The sequence below is a fragment of the Chiloscyllium plagiosum genome, chromosome 6, assembly GCF_004010195.1.
Source record: "Chiloscyllium plagiosum isolate BGI_BamShark_2017 chromosome 6, ASM401019v2, whole genome shotgun sequence".
Taxonomy (NCBI): domain Eukaryota; kingdom Metazoa; phylum Chordata; class Chondrichthyes; order Orectolobiformes; family Hemiscylliidae; genus Chiloscyllium; species Chiloscyllium plagiosum.
In genome coordinates, this window is record NC_057715.1 from 84,220,433 (window position 1) to 84,241,536 (window position 21,104).

The following is a 21,104-nucleotide window of genomic DNA, read 5'->3' on the forward strand; positions in this document are numbered from 1 at the left end:
TTCCATGTATTGACTGCAGAATTCTCTTTATGTGACATTTTAAGATCTGTGTACATTCCTGAGAGCTCCAGTGATTTTGTTTTTTAGTTTTATGGTGTATTTTCATTTTTTTAACTTTCCAAAATTGCACAAGTTGAAATTTATCTATGTTGAACTATAATTGAAGAAAATTTAAAGGATGTAGTTTTCCCACTTTTGTAATCAGCAGTACTCACTCAGCTGTCATCAGTGAGAGTTTAACTCACACAATTGCTGATAGCAGAAGCTTGTGAGCACAAAATGATTATGGGATTTAACCTTGTATCGACAAAATTTAGTCAAATATTTGTGCATCTATTGATTTAGCTATCTCACTTGTGGGATGCACAGGCCAATGTATAAGTCACAGTGCAAGAGTTATGGAAAGCGGAGTCCAAAAATTGGCCGTGTTTCTGTTGCTCCTGATTTTGAACCAGTCATTTTGATAAGTTATGGACTTCTCATTACAAACAGAATGCAGTCTTATAACAAATCTTCTAGCATTTTACTGCGCCTTAATTATAAAATTTAAAATTTATGATAGCAGACCGTTATAAATTTCTGTTTACCATTTACTGACCATTTCTTTATTCAGCATTTCTTACTCTAGCAGTAGAAACCTAAAACATTCCACATTCAGGCTTGAGATCTTTCTACTAATTGAGGAATAACAGAATCCAGTCACAGCCAAGTAGATAGACGCAGCTCAGTTGGGCTAAAAAAGAGATGTAACTCCATAATTGAACAAACAATGACTTGTTGCAGACCAGTTAGCTTCTGCCTGTTATTGGGAAAAGTACAGTTATTTTGTTTTCAGTTATTCTGTTCAGTGATGTCATTGCACACCGCTGGAGCAAGTGAGATTTGAACTCAGGTCTCCTATCTCAGGAAGTAGGGACATTATCACAGTGCTACAAGAGCCCTATACAATGGTAGAGTTTGCTATAAAGGATGTTTTAAACAGAGCATTTAGAAACATATAATATAATCAAGCAGAGTCAGCATGGCTTCATGAGGAGACAGTCATGTCGGATTAATTTACAAGGATTCTTTTGAGGAGGTAACAAACAGAATAGATAAAGAGGTTGAAATTGATATAATATATTTAGATTTTAAGGAAGTGTTTGATAAGGTGCTACAAATTAGGCTACTTAATAAGAAAAGAGCCCAGGGTGCTGGAGGTGGTTCATTAGCATGGACAGAGTGCTAGCTAACTAATAGAAGACAGAGAGTTGGGATAAGTGGGGCATTTTCAGGCTGGCAACTTGTAACTTGTAGAGTGCCACAGGGATCAGTGCATGTACTATAGCTATGTTTATGGATGATGCAAAGATAGGTGAGAAGGCAAGAGAAGAGGATGGTACAGAATTTCAGACAGATATGGAAAGGTTAAGTGAGTGGACACAGAGGAAATATAAGAACATCAGAGATTATGAATTTTGGCAGGAAAAACTGACAACCCAAATATTATTTAAATGGAGAAAGACTACAGAAATATATAGAACAGAGGGATTTCGGAGTAATCAACAATGATCCTCAAAAAGCTAGCATCCAAGTTTAGCAGATAATCAGGAAGGCAAATGGAATGTTGGCCTTTATTTCAAAGACAATGGAACATAAAAGTAGAGAGGTTTTGCTAAAACTGTACAAGGTACTGATCTTCGGAAGATATGCACAGGCGACAGTACAGAGAAAGTGACGAGGCTGATACCAGGTCTGAAGGGACTGTCTTCTGAGGAGACTTATGTACATTGGGCCGGTATTCAGTGGAATATAGAAGCATGATGCGTGATCTTGTTGGACCATACAAGATTCTTAGTGAACATGATAAAGTTGCTTTATCTTCTGGGAGAGAATAAGATCAGAGGGCATAACGTCAGAATAAGATGTTACATATTTAAGACCGAGATGAAGATGAATTTCTTCTCTCAGAGGGTTGTGAAAATATCGAATTCATTACCATAAAGCGTTGTTAAGGCTGGGTCATTAAGTAAATTCAAGGCTGAGTTAAACCAATTTTTAATCAGCAAGGGAATCCAGGATTATGAGGAAAAGGCAGGAAAGTGAAGTTGTGGATTATCAGATCGTCCATGATCTCATTGAACGGCAGGGCAGACTTGATGGGCTGAATAGCCTACTTCTGCTCCTATGCCACAGCATCTTATGGTTTTATAGATCACAAGTGTGATAATAATCACTGCTGGACGAAATCAAAAATCAGGTCTACTGTGACCATTCAAAAGATTGCATTTCTTAGGTCTGCCAATGTTATGAGGAATTTGGTACTGTTAAAGGAACATTATCATTTTAGAGAACTCTGAGTAGGCTTGATGCACTGGATCAGCTCACTCACCTTGCATTTATTACATTGTTCCAACAGACACCTTGAGAATTGTTATTTCCTTTGCAACAGCAGCATTAATCAGCAAACAGAACGCCCATTGGGCAATTTATAACCTTAGATCCCATGTAGACCAACACACTGAATATCTGGTGCCAAACTTCACCTCGCATCAGTACAAAACTCTGTAACCAAAGCAGTAACATCATGGATGTGAATTTTCAGCAATTCGAAATATGTTACCTGATATAGTTGACCTTTTCTTTCTCGTGCTCAGTGTTCTGATATCTGTTTTACAATGTGCATACAGACAAAAAAACTGCATATGCTGGAATCCAAAGTAGACAGACAGGAGGCTAGAAAAACACAGCAAGGCAGGCAGATCAGGAGGTGGAGAAGTCAATGTTTCGGGTGTAACCCTTCTTCAGAGCTGGGAGTAGGTGTGGGGGAACTGCAGATAAAGGGGGAGGCAGGTGCAGGGTGGTGATGTGGGGATAGATGAAGACAGGTAGAGGGTATGAACTGGTTGGTCAATGGGAGGAATCTGGAGGTGTGGGTGAAGTTGATGAACTGCTCTTGTTCTGCCCACAACTTCCTCAAATTGACTTGGTCCATCACGGACACCTCCCTCCCCTTTCACGGTCTGCTCCATTGCCAAAATAAACCACAGCACCTATTGGAGGAACAACTCCTTATTTTGCGCCTGGACATCCTACAGCCCGGACAACTCAACACTGAGTTCTCCAATTTCAAATAACCTCCCTCCCATCTCCCAACCCCCTTCCCAGCCCCTCCCCCTCACTGCCACTGCTCCCTGCCACCAGCCGGATTCATTCCTCCCATTGACCAACCAGTTCATACCCTCTACCTTTCTTCATCTATCCCCACATCACCTCCTGTGTTCTTCCAGCCTCCTGCCTGTCGAATTACAATGTGCATATGACAGACTTGAAAGCACCATAATCTGCTGAGGTCCGGGAAAACTATGCAGAAAGAGACACTGCAGTACTCACTATTAAAAATTACTGTTTGAAATATTAACCGATGCTTAATGCATTTGTGTAAGTTTCTTCTCTACCCTTTTAAGGGAGATACTGGCTTTGGTCAATTGTTTTGTGAAAGTAGTGGAAGAAAGAATTCCATAGGAGCGTGTTAATATTCAGAATTAAAATCGCAAATATTGTGCTGTCTGCTGGAGTATTGTAAGAACTGTTAAATAACAGGAAAATTCTGTTATTTAAATGGAAAGTTAAGAAATTTAATTGGCCTCAAACAGTTTCCCATGCCAATCCCAGAACATGAATTACTAAAATCAACAAATTCAGTGTAGCATCCCTGTGGTTGTAAATGTGAAATTCTTTTAAAGCATAACACTATAGATTGAATGGATTAAGTTTTTTTTAATTATAATTCCATTTTGCTTTCCCAAGACAGATGACATGCAGAAAGAGTGCACTTCGTTAAGTGAGGAAAGTGATTTACTGCATTGATTTTATTGGGATAGCAGACAGCCCACCTCAGGTGTTTGGCGTACCACTGCCACATTTTAGGCTCATTGTGAAGGTAATGAGCACTCCTTGAGTCATCCACCCTTTAAAACTCAAGAGCTGCTGGTTAATCAGAGGGCTGGCAGCGATAAGACCATAATCTGGAGGAACAGAAGTAGGTTTTTTGGTCCATGGAGTTTGTTCTGCCATTCAATGAAATCGTGGCTGATCTGTTAATCCTCAACTCCACTTTCCTGCTTTATTTCCTATAACTCTTCATTCCCATACTGATTGATAATCTATTGATCTCCGCCCTGAATGTACTTGACCATTGTCAATCCCAGCAATGCCACCAAGGTGCTGGCCCAGTGGGACAGTAGCCAGCTGAGCAAAGTATTATTGGATGTTACTATCAGATCAAGCATGGTCAGGGATCACTGTGGCCTGCCAGGTGGCTCCTGGCAAAGGAGGGATTGGTAACGGCAAGGAGGTGTTGTTGCAAAGGGAAGGCATTGCAAGCAGGGGCTCCCACTATGGGCCACTGCCATGGAGTGCCTGATGAAGACATCTTCCTTTCCTCCACGGCCCCCACTGCACTGCTCCCCAACACACACAGACGTGCATACACACAGAAACACAGACACAGACACGTGCACACACACACTCGCGCTAACAGGTTTCAACAGGTAATCACCTAATGGTCTTCCCAGCAGGAAGTAACTACTTAGTTGGCTCTGCACTTAAATGGTACAGTTAGCCTCTTGGTGGACCCGTGCTGTTGATGAAATGGCATGATGTTGCATATAGGCATGCACAATCACAGTGCCTCTGATGGCTTCCAGAGCGCGGCAGCAACATCTTTGGGACTCAGGCCATCTTTGTGCTTTCCAGGTTGGGGAGATACACATTACAAATGGAGGCATGGACAAGAGTGATGAATCTACCATCCAGGCTATACAGGAAAAAATTAATGGAAAAATAAGAAGGATAATTTTAGAGATTTGTGAAAAAAAATTGTAATGGAAGGTTCAAGTGCAAAAAGTTTATTGAGAAGTAATTCAATACATCAAGTCAGAACATCATCAGAATTCAAAAAACAGCGGCTTTTACTGAATGACGTATGGGTGCTATTTTAGATGTTAAATCAAAATTGATTGTATCATTGGTTTAAGGACCATCCTTAGGGAATGGTCAATAGACCAAAGAATGGCAGATGGAGTTTAATTTAGATAAATGCAAGGCGCTGCATTTTGGAAATCAAGGCAGGACCTATACACTTAATGGTAAGGTCCTGGGGAGTGTTGCTGAAAAAAGAGACCTTGGAGTGCAGGTACATTGTTCCTTGAAAGTGGAGTAGCAGGTTGATAGGATAGTGATTCCTGAAGAAGGGCCTGTGCCCGAAACGTCGAATCTCCTGTTCCCTGGATGCTGCCTGACCTGCTGTGCTGTTCCAGCAATAAAGTTTCAACTTTGATCTCCAGCATCTGCAGACCTCACTTTCTCCTGATAGGATAGTGAAGAAGACATTTGGTATGCTTTCCTTTATTAGTTAGTGCATTGAGTATAGGAGTTGGGAGGTCATGTTGCAGCTGTACAGGACATTGCTTAGGCCTAATCTGGAATATGCTGTTCAATTCTGATCTCCTTCCTATCAGAAGAATGTTGTGAAACTTGAAAGGGTTCAGAAAAGATTTACAAGGATGTTGCCAGTGTTGGAGGGTTTGGGCTGTAGGGAGAGGCTGAATCGATTGAGGCTATTTTCCCTGGTGCGTTGGAGGCTGAGGGGTGACCTTATGGAGGGTTATAAAATCATGAGGGGCTTGGATAGGATAAATAGACAAAGTGTTTTCCCTAGGGTCGGGGACTCCAAAACTAGAGGGCATAGGTTTATGGTGAGAGGGGAAAGATACAAAAGGGACCTAAGGAGCAACTGTTTCACGCAGAATGTGGTGCGTGTATGGATGGTGAGAGGGGAAAGATACAAAAGGGACCTAAGGAGCAACTGTTTCACGCAGAGCGTGGTGCGTGTATGGAATGAGCTGCCAGAGGAAGTGATGGAGGCTGGTACAATGACAACATTTAAAAGGCATCTGGATGGGTATATGAATATGAAGGGTTTAGAAGGGTATGTGCCAACTGAAGGGTCTGTTTCCATGCTGTACATCTCTATGACTCTGAGTCTATGACTAAATATGTGCAAATGGTAGGGCTGTGGGAAGAAATTTTCTGCTGAAATAAAATGATACCAAACTATCCTTTTTACAAGAATGTTTCTGCTTTTTGAAGTCATTGTTTTATTCCGTGAGAATTTTGACAGTGGAAATTGTTTTGTACTCATGGTATCATTCTGTTTTGAGCAATATTAATGTTACCAGTCTCCAAAATTACACTTTCGGACATTCAAAATGTATGCAGTGAATTTGCTACTAGCTGTTGCTACCCTACAAATTAACAGCTATGATGCATTATTGATTTGACCTGCTCTGGATATAAGTTTCTTCCTTTTAAAAATGCAAAGACTGAACTAGTAAAGCATTCAACCAGTGCTTCTATGAAATATAAATGCCGACACCATAAGTTCAAACAGCTTTTCAATCTTTCAGATGAATTGAATTCATGTAATGAGAATTTTCTTTCCTGGAATTTGATAAAAGTAAGTGGCTGTCAGAAAATAGCATTGATCAGTAGAAACTGGCATGCTTTAGTTCTGACAAACTTTATTTATTATAAAATAATGGCGTTTGTACTGTTTTAACTGGAGTAACTATTTAGGAGACGGCTGATGAATGTAAAGGAATATAGTTGATGTATATTCTAGCATTGACAAATACATTTCATCGTTTGAAATACTTTGGGCTTAATTTTTCTTTCAGTTAAATGCAAGTTCAAAGAGTTGTTTAAAAGAATTCCTGCCATGAGGCCCATCAAGATTTTTCAGCATATCTTACCAAATGCCCATCATTAACAACCTGTCTGGCCTCATGCTATCTGTGTCCAATTCTCCCTTAACAATGCCCAAATCCAAGAACAACTCAGTACTCACTGAATATCCTCCATAGTGATTGATATCCCTTGCAGCATCTTTAAAAGCCTGCTGTGCATCTGGACAAGCACTCTCACACAGAGCTGCCCTGCTCATTTCCTGATATCTGCTCTGGGCATGGAAGAAGGTGGAAATTGTCACCTTACATTTTGAGCAGGGACCTGGTATCCTTGCAAATGAGGTGATGCAGAAGCAGGATGCCCCTTTCCCTCAGGACTAACAATGGAATGCCAGTCTAGTCCCAGGTTGCCATCCAACCTACTTCAATCTCAGACGACTGGAGGAACACCCAGCACTTGGTGACCAATGTCAATGTCCTTCACCATTCCAACAATGGAGGTGCCTCCATCTTCTCTTACTATGTCTTTGCTACTGTACACACCTTCATCAAGGCTCATTCTCTACTGCTCTCACTATCACCTGCAACATCTTCCCTCATCCACCCCAATCTGCAACAGCACTAATCCTGCATGCCCTTAACAGTGCATACTCACTCACCCACCTGCACCGACAGTAACAGCTCTGCCAACCGCTTTCATCTTTCTTAATATCTGTCTGTCTCTTAGTCCAGGAGGAAAAGAATCCACAAATGGAAGAAAGAGTCAGGATGCCCAACATTCAGCTCCTCACCCCTAATGTGGAAAACATCTTGATTCTGACTGCTCTGAGTGGCTAAATGATCGTGTCCAAGTCCCTGGACAGTTATCAGAGACTGTGGCAGGATCCACTGACCAAAGGCTCTCATCCTTGACATCATTGAGGCTTTATGTCAACCGACACCCTTCCTGCCTTTGTGCAGGAAGGGTACAATAAGACAGAAATAAATGAGTCTGACTGAAGAGTAAAGAGCAAAAAGGCAAGGCAAGGAAATGGAAAGCAGGGATGCTGTTATCATCAGAGTGAATGCTGTGACAACAAACAAAGGGCTTGGAGATGCCACCTGGTCTAGTCCCTTGAGCACACCATGTCTTTGTTGCAGCATTGTGGTGGTGCAGCCCAACATACAACATTGAAGCCCAACCCGCAACAGGGAAGTGCAGAAGCTTCCTGTTAGTGGATCAGAGATGTGTCATAAGGGCTCATAGATGCAGGCACATGCCTGATGCTAATGTCCAATGATCATGGATGCATGTCGCCAATGGCTATGGAGTGTGGCCAGAGGTCCTGGTGTCCAATACGGATATCCTTTGGAGCAAGTGGTGAACTGAAGTCACCAGGTACCAGATCTGATTTCCATGCTGAGATTTCTTCATGCCTAGCTTGTTTGGTAAGAAGAGAAGCTGAATATTGATGAGATGAATGGTGCCACTAACAAGATATTTAACGAGCTATAATCTTCCTTAACTGGCAAATCACTGCTGCCTATTGAGGAACTTACCACACCACTTGCCAAACGCATAAAAGATGGAGCAAGATGCTATCGACAATGAAAGCGGCCACATCGAACATGTCTTCCGACTCTATGACCCATTCCACCATTACCAACGTTGCTCAGACCCCTGTCCATTCTGTGTATTATTCACAGGAATTAACTCCATTGTCATTCATGTATGTTCCATGTGACATTTGCCTGCAAATACACAAAGAGGCTGATTGCCTCATGAATGTGATATCTCTCCAGCCATTGGATCCAATGGAATAAAATCTGAGTTTAGCAATTTAACAAAATCTGTCCACTCAGGTAATTTCACACAGAATGGTAACGCAAGTGAAAAATTAATGACAAAAAAATGTTTTTCTTAAGGTCTTTAAATCAGTCAAAGCAGTGAAGCTTGCAATCTGTACAATTTGCTCTTGAACCCTATTTCATTATACAGTATTTACACTTAGATTTGTAATCAATAATGTCTTTCAATTAGACAGCAGAAGCTGCAAAGTGTACCATAGCTGCTGAGTCAGTAAATACACTGCTTTCCACAACACCGACTCCATTGAAACCTGAGTACAGCAAATCTACAACTTCATTTTCCACAAAAGTATCTGCATGAAGTCTAAGACTAGTTAATTCTTGTTTGCATATTTTATCAGTATCTGATTGTCAAAAGAATACAATGTTTGTCAACGTGGAATAATTTATAGTCTTATGTACACATGTGGGAATTAATGCTTGGCTTTTAAATTCGGTTCCTCTACTGCTAAAGTCTATTTGCTATTGATCCCATAGTTAATTGTTTTGTTTGGATAATCTGTATGGAGCAGAAAAAAATGCTAATGAAAATGAAATAATAAAATCACTCTTTACCTTGGAGCATTCCTGGATATTGCCTCCACATTCTGTTAATTAAAGGGTCTCTGGTGGATACACAATGACATAAAACATGTGAAATCCTACATATAATTATACCTGAATTTAACCATATTTCATGCAAACCATCTCAGGGAACTGACAATGTTTTAGGAAAGTTGAAGAAGTCATTAAATTTGGTATAACAGCAATATAACCCAGATGGCTTTATCACTTAGCCAGGATCCCTAAAGTGAAGGATGCAATAAGTGATATTTGTATCTCTCTGCAAGCTCTGACTACCTATCAACCCTTTCAACATCCCTAATGCTTGTTAAGAGTACAGACTGCATGTGGTCAGATGCAAAGATTAGTTCATGTCAATGAGAAAGGCACATGTCACTCTACAGAATGATCACTGAGAGCATTCCAAATGTCTTAAAGGAGTGTTTTTACTGCTTTAATATATCAGCCTGGAGCCTTGGAATAGGACTTGAATCAGCAACATTTTGTCTTGGAGGTGAAAGTGCTGCCAAATGAGCCACGGTTGACAGCTGACACAGAAGAAGACAGACTGGCCTTTGTGTTACCTTGCATGCCTTTGACAAGTCATTGAGTTTTTTTCTGACCCTATCAAACATTCCATCGTAGGGATGGAAAAGGTGGTGCACTGCCAGTTCCTGTGTGGAATACAAGATATTTCTCAGAGATTTCCTTGCATGGAATTGCAACACTTTTTCTCTCCTTTGCTTTCATCCTTGATAATTTCAAAAACCTATGCGCTTCTCTTTTCTGCTCATTGCCAATTGCTGCCTCCTTCTTGTCACAAAGTCATACATTGCACATCATTTATAGCTTCCGCATTATCAACTCAATCTCACAAAATGTGCACTACTTATGTGAAACTTGCTTTATTTTTCTAATTTATTCCTGTGATCTATACCGCTGGACTTTTCGTTTCTTTACTTTTCTAATTCTTTTTTGTTTCCCATGAATTTGATTTCAAATGTCTGTACCTAAGATGGCCCTGTAATATGGCGACTGTAAAATTTTCACTGTACTCAATTGAATACATGTGACAATAAAGCTAATTCAATTCAAGCACTAGCCATTTCCACTAAGAGAATCTAACCATTGGCTCTTAACATTCAATGGCATTACAATCGCTGAATCCCCACTATCAACATCCTGGGAGTTACAATGGACAAGAAATTGAACTCGACTCACCATATAAACACAGTGGCTACATGAGCAGGTCAGAAGTTAGGAATCCTGCAGTAAGTAACTCCCCTCTTGACTCTACAAAACCTGTCTATCATCTACAAGGTTAGGAGCGTGGTGAAATACTCCCCACTTGCCTGGATGATTCCAGCTCCACTGACACTCAAGAAGCCTGGCACCAACCAGGACAAAGCAACTGCAATTGGCACCACAACCACAACCACCTCCACCATTGACACTTCCACCAGTGCAATAGATAAATCAGAATGCGACCACTTGCAAGTTCCTCTCCAAGCCATTCACCATCCTGACTTGGAAATATATTACTGTTCCTTCTCTGCTGGGTCAAAATCCTGGAATTCTGTCCCCAAAAGCAGTATGGGTCTACTTCCAGCATATGGACTGCAGCAGTTCAAGAGGCAGCACGCCACCCTCTTTCAAAGGCAACTAGGGATGATGAGAAATACTGGCCTAGTATGTGATTCCCTCTTCTCATTAATAAATAAAAGAATAATGTTCCTTGATTCCCCTCTCAGCCTGGATGAATTAATAAACCTATTCTATATGGACATTTGAATGGGCAAAATTTTGGGTCTTTTTGTTTGCAAAAACCAAAAATTGCAACCATTTTTGTCATAATGCCACTGCAACAAGGTGAGAGATTTGTGATAATGAGTTTTGAGAAGATTTGTAGCTTATGTTGAGGTTTTGGATGTAGGTTTGCTCGCTGAGCTGGAAGGTTCATTTCCAGACGTTTCGTCACGCTACTAGGTAACCTCTTCAGTGGGCCTCAGGTGAAGCACTGCTGATAATTCCTGCTTTGTATTATATGTTTGGGTTGGTGATGTCATTTCTTGTGGTGATGTTATTTCCTGTCCCTTTTCTCATGGGTGTAGATGGGGGCTAACTCGATATGCTTGTTGTTAAAGTCCAGTTGGAATGCCATGCTTCTAGGAATTCTCGTGCGTGTCTTTGTTTGGCTTGTCCTAGGATGGATATATTGTCCCAGCCGAAGTGGTGTCCTTCCTCATCCGTATGTGAGGATACTGGTGAGAGAAGGTCATGTGTTTTGTGGCTAGTTGGTGTTCATGTATCCTGGTGGCTAGTTTTCTGCCTGTTTGTCCAATGTAGTGTTTGTTAGTCTTGCAAGGTATTTTGTAAATGACATTAGTTTTGCTTGTTGTCTGTATAGGGTCTTTCAAGTTCATTAGCTGCTGTTTTAGTGTGTTGGTGGGTTTATGGGCTACCATGATGCTAAGGGGTCTGAGTAGTGTGGCAGTCATTTCTGATATGTCTTTAATGTAGGCTAGGGTTTCTGGATGTGTTTTGTCTACTTGTTTGGGTTTGTTGCTAAGAAATCGGTGGATTGTGTTCGTTTGTGATAACATGAAAATGCAGCACAGTGCCTTTGAAGAAATGATCCATGTGTACATACTTCCAGAACACCTGCTGAGGCCTTGCTAAGTGCTGCTGCAATCGTTATAAAAAGCTATCGTTCCAAGGGGTCAGAAAGTCCCCTTACAAAGTCTGGCAGCTGGCAGATGTATTCCACTTGGTACTGCTAGATATAAAAATTAATGAATAAGCACAGATTATTGGCAACAGGAGGACTCTTATGGTGTAGGTCGCAGGGCGCTCATCAGCAAAAAGCAGTTTGAATTAGCATTTTCTGCAAACATCAAGTTGACTAAACTTTGTGTTTCCCCTATTTGTTACCTTTTTTCTGAAAAAGTGCTTGAGTCAGATTCCAACACTGGCAGTACGCTCCTCAAAAGTAGCTCATCTAAAATGTCTAATTCTTTATGCTCAGGTCCAGATAGTACATACTGGCTAATTATCTCACCATGATGGCAATCATAGCTGATATTCCACCAACTTCACTGGATATTGAGCAGTAACAGAAACCCTGGAAGACCTTTCCTTCACGAGCCTAAGGCACTGAGATAATTGCAGTATCAGTGCTGCTGTCCTAACTGTGACTAGTTAGTTCACTATTCTTAGTTAAAATCTTCTAATAGAGCTCCGTACAAATTGGCCAAATCCCATCACATCTTGGTCGAGACATGAGTTCCACTGGTCCTGATCCCAACTATTTCTTTTTCCCCAGGATCTGGCTCACTTGAAATTATTTCGATATTTTCCACTCGGCGTTTCCTTTCTGTCAGAAAGGCAAGTGGAGGATAGTGAGGTAATTGGCTACAGCAAGGCTTAGAGAAAAAAAAACCCAATCTTGTACAGTCAACAGCTTATATGCTGGCCAACAAGATTTCATTATTTTCTCAAAGGTACTTTTTGTCTATGCTGTCCATCACGGGAATGTCACAGGCTCAGGCAGAATATTAATTTTTGAAACATCACATTGCTTTCCTTACCTGAATGCAAAGAAGGAACAAATGCTTCCAGAAGATGATATTGCTAGGATGAAAGTAACAGGTTGTTTCTGCAATTTACACAGTGTTGTAATAAATGTTCCTATATTTGGGCAGACTTATCGATAGATAAACCTTGTAATGGTGCAGAGTGACTTCTGGTCATCTGTAATTATGATGGGGAAACTCTGTCTGTTGCCCTAGAACTTCTGTAGGTGTATATTGGAATGCAGTATTTCAGGGATAATTAAAATCGAGAGGGACTGACATTCTTGAGAGAGGAGAGAGAGCTTAACAGATGCATTTCAGGAATGCTCAGGAATTTGGGATGGCTGTGAGGTTCCTTCTTGAACTAGGATTCAGCCACCTGCCCCCTCCTACTTTGCACAAATCATTGGGGGCAATTCTGGGCACCTTTTCAGGCTTACTGTTAAGACCCTCCTCGATGGCGCAGAAGCCAATTGTACTGAGAACAGGAACTTGTTCAATTGGGAGCAGCACAGAGTTCAGACACACTGAATCAGAAGGTTATCTGTTTGATTCCCAGCAGAAGTAAAGTCTTTGTTTTACATTCACCTTTGGCTTGTTAAAGGTGTGTGGCTGCACCCATCAAGAGTTCTCTCTGCCATGTGTCTGACAGTGGAGCAAGTGCCCTGCAATTTTGAGTCTTTAATAATGAAAGGGTTATTCTGCTTGACATGTACCGAAATCTCAGAACATGCCATGCAATTTTGCATTTCTTAATTCAACTTCTGTGGGCCCACAAATCATCCACATAATGTGCCTTATTGGAGAGAGGAGCACTGCAGAATGAATGGCTCCATGCACCCTTTATATCATTGATCTGTTTCAGAAAGTGATTCACTTTCTCTCTTTTTTTTGGGAGTTAAAGTTAGGCCCTATTCTACAGTAAAGATTTTTACGTAAAGGAAACAGAATTGCTAGATCAATGCACCTCATCTATGGGCAGAATCTTACTTTTTATTGGCTAAGTCTCAGTTTAATGGAGGGTTTCTCTCTATGAGGTCCAGCGAGTTTTCTCGTTGCCCTTACCTTACCAAACCTGCCTCATTAACTACCTACCTACCCTTTGACATCCCTCTCGACCAATTCTAGCCCTATCCTACCACTTGCCAGACCCAGAACAATGCCAATCAGCAGATATCCTGGAATCGAATAGTTTCCCTGGCACCACATTATCTTTAAAAGGTCACTGTGCATCCAGGCAAGCACTGTTTCTCCAGAGCTGATCTGCCAGGTGAACATGGCACAAAAGGGAAAGTTGGTACCTCAGTCTATGGGCAGGGACCTGGAGGTTCTGGTTGTTGGAGATGTGCATACGCTGGATGTCCTTTGCCCCAGGGCTTGCAGTAGAAGCCACAAAACCAGACCATGTCAGCCTGGTTCAAGATTGCCAACCAGATCAGGGCAGTCTCGGCTGTCTGGAGGACTGCTCAGCACTGCAGGAAGAAAGTCAATGACTTTCTCCACTCTACCAGCATTGGTACCACCATTTTCTCTCTGATACCTCACACTCACTCTGTTCCTGCTACTGCACACACTTCCCATCAAGATTCATACTCTACCACTCTCACTGTTTCCTTCCCTCACTCACCAGCATCCACATTAAGTCCCAGTATCCCAAAATCTGTGTGGCTATTCATTCAAGACACCTTTCCACCTGCAATAACACTAACAATTGCACTTCCCACTTCCATTTCCCTTACCTACCTATTCCATGAGGAAACAGCCCATTATAGGGCAGAGTGAGTCAAAACTATTGATGTCCTCACTCTTTATGAGGAATGGAACCTGTCTCTGCCTGCTCTGAGGGGCTGACTGACTGTGTTCGAGCCCCTGGACTGATTTCAGAGACTGCTCTTGACTTAGCCCTGCCTTAGGACCCACTGACCAGAGACTATCTCCCTTCACTTGATTCAGGCCTACTGACAACCATGAAAAGCTTCCTGACTTTGGGTCTGCATTAAACAGGAAGACAAGACAGAAGTAATACAAGTCTGTTATCGCTGGCTGAAGAGCAAATCATAGAGGCAAGGCAAGGAATATCTGATCATTCGGGTAAGCTCAGAGTGAGTGAGCACGAAGAGATCAAGCAAACAGGCCAGAGATGCTGATGGCTCTGTCCATGAGCTGGATGTATGTCACTGAGCACAAAGTGTCCTTGCTGCTGTATTCCAATGATAATAGCCAGTGAAGTGCACAAGTGTACTGTAAGTGGATCGGAGATGTGCCATGACTGTTCTACTGGATGCCAATATCTGTGGATGTGGAGTGCATGTGGCCGGTGCCCATATATCGTGTGTTGAAATGTTGTCATGTGGAGACCAACATGGAGTTCTTCACAGCCAGCAGTGTGCTGAAGTCTGCAAGTAGCTGCTCCCATGTTGAGAATTTGCAGCATTTAGTTTGTTCATAGCGAGCAATACGACAGGAAGCTGCATATTAATGAGGGAAGATTTGCAGTTGTTCACGAGCAATATTCCTCCTTAAAGCTGTTTTACCTCATTTTAGTTAAAAGATGTTGATTGAGATAGGCCACACTGCCAATTCTGTCACATTTCTCATCTGAAACCATATTGTTTAGGCCCCTCTATGATTCTGTCCCATATTATGAAAGACTTGCAAGACAAATACTTTGCAGATTGAATTAAAGAATGTTGCACAGTTGGATAGATAATACTGTATAGCCAGAAAAACTGACAGGCTCCCAATAGTTTACTAGCAAATGTAACTACAGGTGTTGCAACACAAAGAGAAAAGGAAGCCAATCACAACTCTATAGTTTCATCTTTTTGTTAATTTATCTTTTAAAAACTGTATAGTTTTGATTGTGTGATTGAGACTCAAAGTTGTTGTGAAATTCTGAAGTAATTATTGTTATAGTAACTGTGAACTTTTTGCAGGTTCCAATAGTGGAAGTGAAGAGAAAGTCACTTTAAAGACAGGAGTCTCAGTCAGTGATGTTTCCAAAAGGACTGGTAAGATTGGACGGCAGCCTTCGAGCAGTTCAACAACGTGCTGGAGTCTACTTCCTGCATCAAAATCCAAGCCAGCGGGCAGTGAGTGTTTACTTATTTCTTGTAAAATGGCTAGAACAGTCTGCATGCAGCTTGTGTTATAAAATGTATCAGGTCTAGAAATGACCCGAGGGGAATTATAATCCTCCAGAATGTACTTTGAGCACTGATAAATTTCATTCATTGAATTAAAGTAAGTGACTGGAATATATCTGTATCTTAGTTGAGATTTTTTTAATAAATATACACTATGTAAATATTTCACCAAAATTGTATTTCCCAAATGTTATTTCATATGCAGTAATTTTTTAAAAATTTTAAAAGTCAACAATTGATCTTAGAATATCTGATCTAAATTGACGTTCTGTGCAGTACTGCATGTTGAGAGTAAACCTTCACTGTCACTAATGTTCAAGAGCACAAATGTCAAGAAAGACTTTAAAATTTCTTCTAGCACTGGAAAGTTTAATTGTCTGAAAGTCTTCCCCTGAGCCTCAGTAGAAATGTGAGTCATTGCAATTTGAGGCTGGAGTTAATGACCTGGAGTTTATGCCTCACTTTTCCATATAAGTGATTCAGAAGCTGGTGATAAAGCTCATGGTTCCAATGGTGTTGAGTATATCTGGTTACAGGTTCTACCTCCCTTATCTAGCACCTACTGGTCTTGCTGCCTCTGCATGTTTGAATCGAAATGCAATTATGTACAAAGGTCTGCTCTAGCCTGTCATAGTCATGTGACCTCTACTGTGTGGCCCATACCCTGGCGGAAGACATCTCAACAAAGTCCTCGTTTTGAACGCATAGCTGTCTTATACAATTGTACCAATGTTCCAGCCTCCATAGAGACTGTTTCAGTTTCAGCTTTGGTCCATGTAAAGTCACTATTTGGGTCACAATGTCATGATATATACATAGCCAATCTGCACTAGCATTTATTTTGAAGTATAATTCTTTTATGGAATAATTCATACTGTACACGTTGCATCCTTCAGTAAGAAAGATTTAGTTTGCTCGCAGTTGGGTATGGGAACTGTTTCTCACAAAGGGAGAAATTCGAACACCTCAGTGCTGACCCTGTCACATGACTTTCTGCCTGACAAATTTTCTGGTCCAGCAAAGATCTGATCCCATGGCTACTGGATTGCAGAGGTACAACCTGTATTAACCAATTGATTGGTTTTCATGCTAATTCAGATTTTTGGACTGGCCCAGATTTTCATTCCCAGTGCAGATGTGTCAGCACAATGGCTCAGTGGTTAGCAATGCTGCCTCACAGTGCCAGGGACCTGGTTTCAACACCAGCCTTGGCTAACTACGTGTGTGGAGTTTGCACATTCTCCTTGTGTATATGTGGGTTTCCTCCGGGTGCTCTGGTTTCCTCCCAAAGTCAAAGGTGTGCACGTAAGGTGGATTGGCCATGCTAAATTGCTCTTAGTGTTCAGGGATGTGCAGACTAGGTAGATTAGCCGCAGGAATCTTTGTTTTATTCATGCAAGGGATGTGGGCATCATTGGCTTGACCAGCATTTATTACCCATTCCTGTCACCGCATTGCTGTGGGTCTGGAGTAACGTGTCGGCCAGACCAGGTAAGGATGGCAGCAGCCTTCCATAAAGGGACATTAGTTAACCAGATGGGTTTTTCCTGACAATCAGCAATGGTTTCATGGTCACCATTAGTCTCTTAATTCCAGGTTATTATTGAATTCGGGATTCAAATCCAAATTTCCAGAACATTACCTGGATCTCTGATAGTCTAGCAATAATACCATTAGCCCATCACCTATAGGATAGTAGGGTGAGATGCTGTTTGGAGGGTTGGTGTACATTTGATGGACTGGATAGTCTGCTTCCAGACTGTAGGAATTCTTCAATCTATGATTCTAGGTGTGCAGAATCAGGAAACAGTCCAGCTTGGTGTACATGCCTCTGGGGGCAAAACAAGCTGACTGGCTGGATTTTAATTCCAAGGTCCATTCATGTGAGCTGGAATCATGCCTACCACCCAGATTAAAAACGTGAGGCAGGGGTTTAAAATGCCGGTTATTATAAACCTTGATAAGCCTTCAAGCTGTCACTCCTCACATACTCTTCCCTTCTTCTGGCACACTCTCCAGCCCCATCCATTTCCTCATCAATCCCCCATAACCTCTCATACACTCAATGCCAACCCATGACCCTTCACCCACCCCATCACCTGTTATGGCTCCTTTAGTGCCAACTCATGTCAAACCATGACCTCTGTTCTCACAAACTTTCCCTTTATACTGACCATGCCAATTCACCCAGTACCTAACGTGGACAATCTTTATATGAGTGTGTTATATAAAAGGTCTAAAAGGATTAATACTAAGGAATGCCTTAAATGATGTCATACAGACCTGGCAGAAGAACAGCTGATCCTGAAGGAGTGAGACTATGTTTGGATCTTCCTCACAGTCTCTACAACAATGTCGATCAGATGCGTTCAACTTGTAATAGTTGCTTTCGCGCAATGAACTACGTCTTGTTGAAAGTAAGAGCTTCCTTGCAACAGGCTACCAAGTGATTTTCCACTCCCAAGCTAAACCAAGCATGCTGTGTAGATCCCTACCTCAAAAGAGCAAGGTGGCAGCAAGCATACCTTATAGTGAGCTGCAATGCTAGTTGGTTCAGATTCGATTTCACTACCTCACACCACACAAAGTGGTAGAAGTCTGAAGATTTATTCAAACACAGCTGTAAAAATTCTACTGAAGCAGACAGACAGCACTAGGAAGTTCTGAACATTTGAGACCCCTACAGAAGAGAACTTCATCAAGACAAAATCTACAAGCAATAATAAAAGCATTTCAGACTCAGTAAGAGTTTAGCAGGTGGAGAATGTTCAGGACTATATGAAGCCAGAGTACAAATCACTCAAGGCAGTTGTGTATTCCATTGGGTGCTGGTAGGAACAGACCCCATGGTTCAGCTAAAGACCAGCAGATAAAACTTACAACAAAATGGTCCAGACTTAGAGAATGGAAAAGCAAAAAGTGAGGGAGCGTGCAGCTCATCATAATAAGTAGGTAACAGGAAACACAGCGACAGTAATGGAAATCAAAAGCCACATAAGCAATTCAAACCAAGGTTAAAGACCCATGGCTTTGCAGAGGCAGCACTGAAGCAGTAAAAGGGCATATTTGAAGCCTCAGCAGACAGGGATTGACAGGAGGAGAAAGTTGGGAGATGTTATAAAAGTCCCAGAAAAGCTAGAAGTCTCATTATTGAAACTACAGTAAAGGCAGGAAGCATTTATTGTTACTGCAGTCAGCTGGAACCATTCCAGGAAACTGAGAAAGAAATGTGGATTATTATTAGATCTGCAGACAGTGAGAGTTGGCCAGGTAAAGCCACAATTAAAGTAGGCATTGATATTAAAGCTGCAGGCAGTGATTGTTATTCAATAAAGCCATTGAGAAAAAGGCTGTAATTAAGAAATTCACATCCCCAGAGAGCCCGAAAATAGGCTGGAATCCTCCATTTAACCTGCAAAAGTTCATAACTCTCTCTTTTGGCCATAGAAGGCAGAAATTCATGATTTTAATCAAATAAATGTTGGAAAATGCTCCAGAATAGAGCAAATAACATTTTTGAAAGAACAAGATTTGGCAGATGAAGTCAGGAACCAAAGGAATTAAAAGATAATGTCATTAAAGATCTCTGTGTGTTAATGGAATTTATCAGAGATCAACTGATCAGCAATTTCAACAACGATTCTTTGTCCAATTTACTACAACCAAGTGAAGCTTGACTCTAGAGAAAGATATACAGGTAGTGACTGAAATCGCATAGATCATTGCTAAGAGAAGAAAACCAACATTATCACAGAAGATCAGAATCCATTCAGATGTTAAGGTCGAAACCACATAGAGACATTTGAGAAACCAGGACAACAAGTGAAAGAGACAAAAGGTAACAGATACCCTTATCAGTGCTATGGAGCATGGAAACCTCACAAGCACAGACAGTGCCCAGCTACCTTAGTACAACAGGTCACCTTCAGAAAATGTGCCACATTAGCATTCAGTCACAGAAAGGCAAGAAGTTACATAGCTAATGAGGTAGCAGGGTCTACAGTAGAATAAAGGCCGACAGTACTCTCATGGAAATTAGGTGATCCAGGCATTGATTTTCAGCAAGTCAATGGACATTTTATTAATTTTAAATTTGATATAGTGGTGTCATTATATTATATCAGATTATGTACCGTAGTTGTTGAAACACTGTCTTCCACTGACAACATGTTCTAGTAAGTATATCACATAAGATTAAGAGTATTCTACAAACAACTCTGCAACTTAGGGGTTGACAAATAGTAGATAACCTATACACACTTAGCAATAAAGTACTCATACTCTTGACCACAATGACTTCAAGTGGTGGAATGAGTCAAATTGTTTAAAGTTAACAAATAACTGTCCAGAAACACCCAGTGACGGCATAAACGAACTTGCTTTACAGGCTCAGCAGCTCTGATAGTGTCTATTGAGAGAAAGAGTTAACATTTTGTGTCTGGTGACCCTCCTTCAGAAGAGACTATTTCATCAGGCTCCCTACACTCATGGTGAGACCAAACAAAAATCAGAAACCAATGAGATTAGTTATGTTGAAAAGAAATTTGCTTCATTCTAGAAGGAACCTTGCAATTTTACTGGATTGGTCAAAATGTTTTCCGCTGCTTTCAACACTGAAGAGAGTTCAGATTGCAAGGATCAGGGATCTTGCCCAGTTTGGCCAATGGGCTGAGGATTGATAGATGAGTTTAATTTGGATAAATGTGTGGTATTGCATTTCAGTAAGATCAACAAGGGCAGGGCTTATACAGTTAATACAGGTCGGGCCCTAGGTAGTGTTATCGAACAGAAAGACCGAGGGATTCAGGTACATAGCTCTTTGAAAGTTGTATCACAGGTAGACAGGGTGGTTAAAGAAGGCTTTTGGCACACTTTCCTTCATTGCTCAAACTATTGAGTGTAGGAGCTGGGATGTCATGTTGAGGTTATACAAGACGTTAATGAGGCCATTTTTGGAATACTATGTGCAGTTCTCATCAGCCTGCTATAGGAAGGATATTATTAAATTGGAGAAGGTTCAGAAATATTTACCAGGATACTGCTGGGACTGAAGGGTTTGAGTTATAATGTTAGATTTGATAGGCTGAAACTTTTTTCACTGGTGCATAGGAGGTTGAAGGGTGACCATATAGAGGTTTATAAGATCATGAGGAGTATTGATAAGGTGAATGTAAAGGTCTTTTCCCTTGGGTTGGGGAGTTCAAAACTAGGGAGCATATTTTTACAGTGAAAAGAGAAAGATCTTAAAAGGGACCTGAGAGGCAAAT

General features: G+C 41.2%; 1 protein-coding gene across 2 annotated transcripts in view; it reads left to right on the plus strand.

Moving 5' to 3' along the window:
• Nucleotides 1-21,104, plus strand: part of LOC122550775 (microtubule-associated tumor suppressor candidate 2-like) — a 440,121-nt gene that overhangs the window by 280,644 nt on the left and 138,373 nt on the right. For both annotated transcript variants that reach the window (XM_043692024.1, XM_043692025.1), the window contains one exon: nt 15,628-15,783. In XM_043692024.1, the coding sequence (XP_043547959.1) occupies nt 15,628-15,783 (156 nt within the window). The remainder of the gene's footprint in view (nt 1-15,627; nt 15,784-21,104) is intronic.